Source organism: Mya arenaria, chromosome 5 (genome assembly GCF_026914265.1).
Source record: "Mya arenaria isolate MELC-2E11 chromosome 5, ASM2691426v1".
NCBI lineage: Eukaryota > Metazoa > Mollusca > Bivalvia > Myida > Myidae > Mya > Mya arenaria.
Genome location: NC_069126.1, coordinates 60,739,081 through 60,747,659, shown reverse-complemented (window position 1 = coordinate 60,747,659; position 8,579 = coordinate 60,739,081). Strand labels below are relative to the sequence as shown.

The following is an 8,579-nucleotide window of genomic DNA, read 5'->3' as shown; positions in this document are numbered from 1 at the left end:
GGTACTGATTTCAAAGAGCTAATACTGGGGGTTTCCACCCATTTCTTCTAAAGATCCCCTTTCCGAAACCCTTTCTCGGCTTGAAGGGGTCTATTTCAAGCGTATGAGTATCCTCATGGTCAAAATGGCCATTGGTATCGCTTTCGAGCTTATATATATGATCAAGCACAAACTTGTCACCGACATCACTGTCAAATGATTTCATCTCTTAGATAACGACCTTCTCTGCCCAGTTAAAATCTTCTTTCAAGCATGTCCCTGTATTTCTTAAGTTTATTTCAGCACAAAATTTACGACAGGCCTGATTAATTGTTATAAAAATGAATAAAACGGTCAAGTCATTCGGAATATTTTACAAACTTTGCCAAAACGCAGCTGGATCTTTTATTTGTGTCATAATATCAGCGATGCAATATACACATTTTATATAGATGTCATAGACATCTTCAACACCTCGCAAATATGGGCAAATATAGCCGATGAACTCGTTGGAATTTTAGATAATTAGGACTAATATCAAGGTCGTGGTTACCTTAAATCCTAAATCCGTTTCCGATCAATAACTAAAGAACGTTATGGCCCGGAGACAAGTTGACATCCTCTTCGTGTTGCACTGAATTATCATTTCCATTTACATCATTTGCTTTTTAAAAATGTTTCAGGTCAATATTTCAAAAACTCATGGGAAGGTAGTGTAGATCATCATGAACATACAGTCGAACCTCGTTTGCTCGAACTCCTTCGGTCCAACGAGCCCCGGAAAATTCGAGCCAAGCAGGAATGCTTCCATTCAGTTTAAAGAAATCGGTCCTTTACATCGAGTTCGAGCAAATGAGGAATTCGAAGCAAGCGAGTTCGAGGCAACGGGGTTAGACTGTATGTTATATACTTAAAGCTGTCTGTCCATTCAGGTCCAAATACGAATGGCTATATGTCTAACGTGGCCTTTCGGGGGCAATTGTCACGTTCTTTTGACAGCTCTTACTTGTCTGATGTTTCCATGTCTTGTTCAAAGTAATTGTCTAGATGTAAGTCGAGTATCTGGGATGAATAAAGTAGATTACTTTGTCGAATCTTTAAAAACGTTACTCAATAACCAATCCACGCCAAGCTCATCAGTAGCAATACATGCAGGATGATATACAGAAAATATTCACTTCTGAGGCCTACATGGAGTTGTGTTTATTAGAAGAATTATGTATATTAAATACTGCTGTCTTACTAGCACTAGTTCATTTGACAATTTTAAACACACCTGGTTCAAATATTATCTTATTTTATTCAGCAAAAATGCTTAAACAAGGTACAATTTTTCGTTGCCATTTTTCGCTATTGTCAAAATATATAATTTCATTTTAAGCCCTAAAACTCATTATACTGGACTATAACATAAAGAATATCTGAAATAAAAATGTGAGCAAGGCTTTTATAAGGAACTAAGAAGTTTTCCAGAAAGTGGTGCAAGCATTTGCCATTGATAAAACTGGATTGAACTGACTACATATAAATACTTTATTGGTTAAATCTGAGAAATCAACGTAACGCACATGACGAAATATGAATAGATAGAAAACACATGTTTTATTATCTTTTGTATGGAAACATAATCATGTACATACTTGTTTTGTAAATGAAATTCAGTGTTGTTGTTTTTAAATTTCTACTAAACATCTTAAGTAGCACATGTTAAAATTGTGCAATTATTCACGCAACATACACAGCTTTGAACGTTTGAAAGAAGCAAGAGCAAATGAATATCAATGAACCAAGACTATATAGTAAATTCAACTAAGCTTCACTTAAGACTATCAATGTCACTGAAGACTAACACTGTCTTCTCTGTCCTTATGAAACAACGCGTTGTCAAATCCTATAGACGTGTCCCGTACTAGCTTCGTTTGATACATTTCTGATGTCACAATGACGTTTCTTACAATATACACACATACGCAAAGGGCGATAACCCCTGCAATAACGCCAATGACGACACCGATGATTTGCCCTGGTGTCAGTCCAGATGCTTTGTCAAGGCGTACTGTTTAAAATATAAAACATAGGGAATTAACTATAATTCAATTATATCACAGAAATGAATATAATTTACCACTGACATTGAATTAACATTGTCATTTTATGTACCATACCGACTTTACGCCGTTTTAAAACCCAAACAATAATGAAACAGCTCCTGCATTGTAATCTGTCATAGTAATAATGCGACTTTGTGTTTCTCGTGTTGCGTCATAGATACTCTTTTGGTCTTTAGATGGTATTATTAAATGCAATACCTGCATTTGATGATTCGTCTGCATGGTGACTCCCGGGTGACGGATTAAACGACGGTTTTGTCTGCGTTTGTTCTCCTGTTACTGCTGTAGTTAAAGTTGCAGAAGTTCTCGTTGCCGTTGTTGTATCAGTCCACGTAACAACCTCTAAAAACATTCTGCGTGTTACTTAAAGTAATTTATAATTATTTAAGCTTAAGCCATCATGAATTATAATGTTTATGGATTTCACTTACGTTTAATATACACTGAGAACCTTTAGCTTTTATAACATGACAAACACTTTTTTTTATTTGAACGCATTTTACTAAAGTAGTATTCAGACAAATGATGAAAAATGAAAATAAGCATATACCTTCGTCACTTTTGCATAACATATGTTTCACTGTAGTCATTTCCAGTGTAATTTTCCACCTGTACGGCATCTGCATAGAAATACATGCAATGCCACTGGCGTACGGGTTCAAGACAGGTTCTGTGTAGGTTGCTTTCCTTCCATCACTGTACATTAAGCGACCTAAAAACCAATTATATGAACACTCTGTAAAATATTTGATTTCCGGAAAATTCGTAGAACAGCAATGTCGGTTTAGTGAAGGATGATCGCAACATTTGTAAGTGCAACACTGTCTACAGTAGCGGATTTACTGTTATCGTCTAAATTATTACTATAATACACAAAACGTTGCAACTACCTACTACTAAGGTTATTAATTTGAAGACAATATGAATACTTGAAAGCATGCTCCAAATCGTCAATTACTCAATTGAAACGTGATCTTACCGCAATTTATCGATGTGACCCTTTCTAATTGTATGATATTTTATATGTGTAGAATATAACGTACACATTTCGAAACAAATTGATTGAATACCTTTTTTAACATTTTTTTTATATTTTGCACGTTTCCTTACTGCAGTTTTGGCTCATCAACAATTAGCATTTTATGAACTGTTATATTATTTGTATGCAAGATAAATACAGATACAGTTTTATTAAAGGTTAATCTTTTGGAGTCTAAACCAATTTGATATGGTTATTTCGGGTTCGCCTTACCAAATGTAGCAAGTAATCCTATTAAAATTTCATTGGCCTCATTTTTGTATTTTTGCAACCACGCCCAAATCCTATGGTTCTCTTCCTCATTCTCAATAATGGCCAGTTCCATCTTAATGAGTGCGCAGTCAGCTAGATGTTGATCGCCGTTCCTTTTTACCAAAGCGTAGCAAAAGCCGTTATAGTGAAGCCAAGAGGAGTTTCGGCAACCGTACTGTACAGTTGTTGATGGTATCGTAATCGTGGAGATTGCCGATAGCGGATCTGTAGAACGAGAGTAATTCGGGGAGTTCGCGAAATTTAACATATTAAAGAAATCAACCCGTTGAAAAGATTTCTAATTTGACACGAATGGAATTCAATGCAATCTACAATGTGGGTAGTAAAATTGTGTGTGTTTTCAAAGCCTATATATAGATTTCGAGTATTCATGTCAAAATACATATGTGCAGTTGACGCAAATCAAAACTAGCTCTTTTTTGTGATAAGACAATCTTTTTACAGCGATAGTACCATCTTTTGGCAAATTGATATAATGCTGAAATAAGTGAATTTAGTGTCATGTCTTGATATGTCATATTCTGAAAATTTGAATACGTGATAATAAATCTTGGTCAAAAAGGCATTTTTGTGTTGTCGTTGATACTGGAAATCTATATTTACCGTTTGGATGAACAGAAATACAGTTCTATAATTAATATGGATATCATTAAACTTAATGTGTACTAATTTTCTAACATTTTAAAATAAACCTTGTTTATTTTAATGTAAAAAGTCAACTTGAACTTAAGAGAATGAAATAGAAAACTTCTTTTAAGATCAGTTCTGACAACAAAGTAACTTTCCACCTACCGGCTTCACATACAACACCAAGCTGTTCGTCACAGTTTGTGTCTACGTCGTTCAAAATATTCTGATGTAAAGAAGCGCAGGTACCGGGGTGCATCTGTTTAATAGACTATCGGTTATTATATCTTTACTGCTATAAAGCACTATTATTTGGTACGTTAAGAATTTTTATTGGTTATTAAACTTGTAATAAAGGGCTATTTTCAAAGAGTTTTAGTTTGTACTTATTCTTTTGAGCTCGATTTGAACAAAGCCGGAAAGCGTATAGAATCACGCCCGAGTACGTTTCCTGTGCAGAACCAGTATTGGTGTCAATTTTGAGAGGCCATGAGAAGTTACCCATTGCTTGAATTGAGACCACAATGTCTTGGGTGAGAGGCGGACACGTATAAATTAAAACACTAACCTTCTCTCACCCACTAAACAGAGTTTTGTAATTCCGTTTGCATCTAACAATGATATAGACTACATAAAAAATTAATTTTCCTCCTGTTTACAAAAAAAAATGAAACACTTTTTTAAAATTGAAAATTTTCTTACAAAGACTCACGAAAGTCTCTCTTTGATAATGCTGAGTGACTTGCCACCAAATCAATCGTAGTCCTTGAACCATTTTTAAGTTAAATGCAAATGTGTTCGTAGTTAGTTTCTATTAAAATATACGTTTAATTTGCTTATAAAGGTGTGCTTATCACTCAAGCACATCTTTACATATGCATTGTAATGATTTGACCTAAAAGCACATGCAACATTTTGAATACTGGGCGTTGGTCCTTTCATTGTTGTGATCCCATAAGAATGTAACATAAAATATTAAACAAGAACATTAAATACAATGTATTGTTAAATAGTGGCTTTCTCGTGACAAGGTCACGTCATATCTTTAAGAAGAATTTGTAAACTCAAACAGAGTTATAATTGTCTTTACATACCCCGTTGCCAGTAACCCACGCTTTTGTGTCGAGTGAACCAATAAGAGATGCTGTTATGAACGACCTAGTGAATATTTCCGTTTGATGCAGCTTAGCGATTTTACCGCTCATCCTCTCGCAGATATTCCTGCTATTCACCCATGTACTCTTTGGTTCACTTATGTAAATGTAGCATTTGTCATTGTAAGGTTTGTAGTAGTACGGGCAATTTTCCTCAGCTATCGATGGCGTTGGCAAGCTAGGGTCTAAACATGATATTAAGTTAATTTAGACAAGACAATGTCAGGAAAAGGTAAACAAAAATATTAACAGTACTACATGGAAATGACAACAATGGCGTATTATCTTTTCATTTTCGCTACACAATTAGAAGGGATGTGATTTATAACATTGGAAATAAAAGTGACAGGGTGAAAACTTTAATCCATGAAATCCTCATATTGTTTCTCAATGTTCTTTTTCACACCATAATGAAAACACAAGCTGAAGACTAAGCTTTGCTACTCAAGTGTATCTTCTATCTGGAGCCTTGGAATTACCTTTGTTGACGACGCACATATAGCCCCTGTTCTTCAGACAGCTAACATCGTTCCACTGCCCGGGGTGGTCGGTGTCAACCAGCATTTCAACACAGTCTTCCTGCGGGATAGACATACAACAGAGATTATTTCGAAACGCGAAATACATCTGTACGGTAACTAAAGCAGTCTGTTTTGGATCGATCGTATCCATTGACAGTAATGCACGGTCAACAATGCCACTCATCCGAGAAACCGACTTCAGCGGTATTATATTTTCAAAAATCACCTTTACTTTGAAAATGAGTCCGTTGGACAGCACAATACATTACTACTTTTTAATAGATGTTTTATATACACTTAATATCATAAGACACATGCACATATTACTGGCCAAACGGTATAAAACAACGCTAGTAGTTAATATTTTCTTCGTCTATTATCTATCCTTGAATCTACGGAACTACCTCCCTTTGACTTTCTTAAGCGTAGTTTTGTCTCTTTTAAAATACAAACTAAATAAAAGGTGAGCGCATTATATTCTTTAATTTTATTTTGACGTTTAAAACTATGTAAAAGCAGCCATTAGAAACGCAAAATATATGTGCAAAGAAAATTCATTGAGTCTGGTAAGGTTATAAAATAGTATAGTGTTTACAGGTGTTTACTCCTTCGACTCTCAAAGTTGAATCCAGATCTGGCTCATACCATAAAACAATATGCATGAGTAATTCATATAACTGTACAATCAATCTTAAACAAATCAGTAAGCTTATAACATATTTGACCTACCAGGTTATCATATCCTCCCGAAGGCTCATTTGGGGCCCAGTTCTCATATGTTATGATTTTGTTTGGCCAGTGGAAGGATCCGGTGTCATGTTCGAAAGACAATGCTGTCCAGAGGCCTCGAATTTGGCCTTTGAGCATTGACACCAAAAACACTGAAAATAAATATTAGTATATATATTGAAGTGTTAACGTGAAAGAGAATACAGTGTGTTCCGAACGATAACGTATCCGGACTCCTCCTATATATGGAAGGGAATGGTAACAAAAATTACTTTTTGTTTTCTGACTTGTACATTTTTCATTCTGTTTTGCAAATCTTACATTCTGACTTGTACATCTTGCATTCTGACTTGTTGTACATTTTGCAATCTTGCATTCTGACTTGTACATATTGCATTCTGACCTGTACATCTTGCATTCTGACTTGTACATCTTGCTTTCTGGCCTGTAATCTTGCGTTCTGACTTGTACATCTTGCATTCTGATTTGTATATCTTGCATTCTGACTTGTACATCTTGCATTCTGACAAGTACATCTTGCATTCTGACTTGTACATCTGGCATTCTGACTTGTACACCTTGCATTCTGATCTGTACATCTTGCATTCTGACTTGTACATTTTGCTTTCTGGCCTGTAATCTTGCATTCTGACTTGCACATCTTGCATTCTGATTTGTACATCTTGCATTCTGACTTGTACATCTTGCATTCTGACAAGTACATCTTGCATTTTGACTTTAACATTTTGCTTTCTGACCTGTACATCTTGCATTATGACTTGTACATCTTGAATTTTGACTTGTAAATCTTGCATTCTGATTTTACTTTTTGCATTCTGTCTTGTACATTTTGCATTCTGACTTGTTCATTTTGCATTCTGACCTGTTCATCTTGCATTCTGACTTGTGCAATTCTGTATATGTATGTTTTGCTTCAACGCCCTTCCATTCTTATTCGCATAGGTACGATATTGTTTAGTTGATATCCTTACTATTGTTTTCTCATTAAAACAAATTTGAACATTTTATTATTTATATAATTTTGATAAGCAATAACATATAATTTGTCATTGACTTTAGGGTCTTTAATGCTCTTAATTAATTATTATCATAAGACTGATAATTCTATGGCAATAGATTTGTTTTTGAAAATAACATACCTTGCTGTAACTCGTTGTTTATTGTCACAAGTCCCCCGCCAGAATGCTGACAGAGTTTTTCAGCGCTTGCCTTTGATACTAGCTTGGTGGGATCATTAACAAAGTAGCATCTGTTTTCTAGTAAATAAATTGAAATATTGTAATGAACTGCTTAAATAATTATTCAGATGAGTAACCTTTTAGAATACATACGCACATACCAATGAATACAAATGAATGCTGTTTAATTCTTACCAAAGATAGCAAAATGCCTTTGACAGCCTCCGACAGTATTAAAACATTTAAATTATTCAATTCATTTATGTCTAAACTCAACCATGTCTAACCCACAAACCAATACTAATTTGGTGTATGTTGATACAAACACATATGTCATGTATATATATAAATCGCCAACCAAAAATGCTGTTGAAATCATCAAACAAATATAACAGCAGTTTGTGGTTTAATATATCTCTCCAAACCCTTCACACTTAAAGCACGATAAAATAACAAATATATATTTAACGACATATCCATTTTCTCACCAGGACGTAGGTCAACTTCAACAAAAACAATTTATTCTGTTCCCTTAATAAAGTGTTTAGAGGCCTCAAACAAGTAGTACAGAAACATCTGTTATTTATTTCCTCGACAAACTCCATGAAGTGTCTAGGGCATACTCAAACATATATGACAGCGATATTTGTTATATATTTCCTCACCAAACTCCTTGAAGTATGTTGGGCAGCCACCTACAGTTCTAGTTGTGGTTACGGTTGAAGACGTGTTTGAGGTTGTTGTGGGATCTTGCTCCGTCCTCTTGCAAACAAAGGATAGCTTACTGTCACATGAGATGTACCTCCACAATCCTGTAAGAATAACTTCTGGTGATATTTCTTTATATTTCAACACACAAAGGCTCATATGTCGTTCGTGACATTAAATCAAGAAGCATTTATAACGATTTTGCTTTCCTTGATTGCGAAGGTCAAAACGTAGCTATC

The 8,579-nt window shown here is 34.9% G+C and overlaps 1 protein-coding gene across 2 annotated transcripts in view; it reads right to left on the bottom strand.

The window, feature by feature from the left end:
• Positions 1 to 1,498: 1,498 nt before the first annotated feature.
• The window catches only part of LOC128234707 (uncharacterized), a 72,448-nt gene continuing 65,367 nt past the window's right edge, over positions 1,499 to 8,579 (bottom strand). For both annotated transcript variants that reach the window (XM_052949128.1, XM_052949129.1), the window contains exons 61-70: positions 8,298 to 8,444; positions 7,594 to 7,710; positions 6,434 to 6,585; positions 5,663 to 5,762; positions 5,124 to 5,368; positions 4,195 to 4,288; positions 3,343 to 3,606; positions 2,641 to 2,802; positions 2,289 to 2,432; positions 1,499 to 2,035 (exon numbers count right to left, since the gene is read on the bottom strand). In XM_052949128.1, the coding sequence (XP_052805088.1) occupies positions 1,815 to 2,035; positions 2,289 to 2,432; positions 2,641 to 2,802; positions 3,343 to 3,606; positions 4,195 to 4,288; positions 5,124 to 5,368; positions 5,663 to 5,762; positions 6,434 to 6,585; positions 7,594 to 7,710; positions 8,298 to 8,444 (1,646 nt within the window). In that variant the 3' untranslated portion in view covers positions 1,499 to 1,814. The remainder of the gene's footprint in view (positions 2,036 to 2,288; positions 2,433 to 2,640; positions 2,803 to 3,342; positions 3,607 to 4,194; positions 4,289 to 5,123; positions 5,369 to 5,662; positions 5,763 to 6,433; positions 6,586 to 7,593; positions 7,711 to 8,297; positions 8,445 to 8,579) is intronic.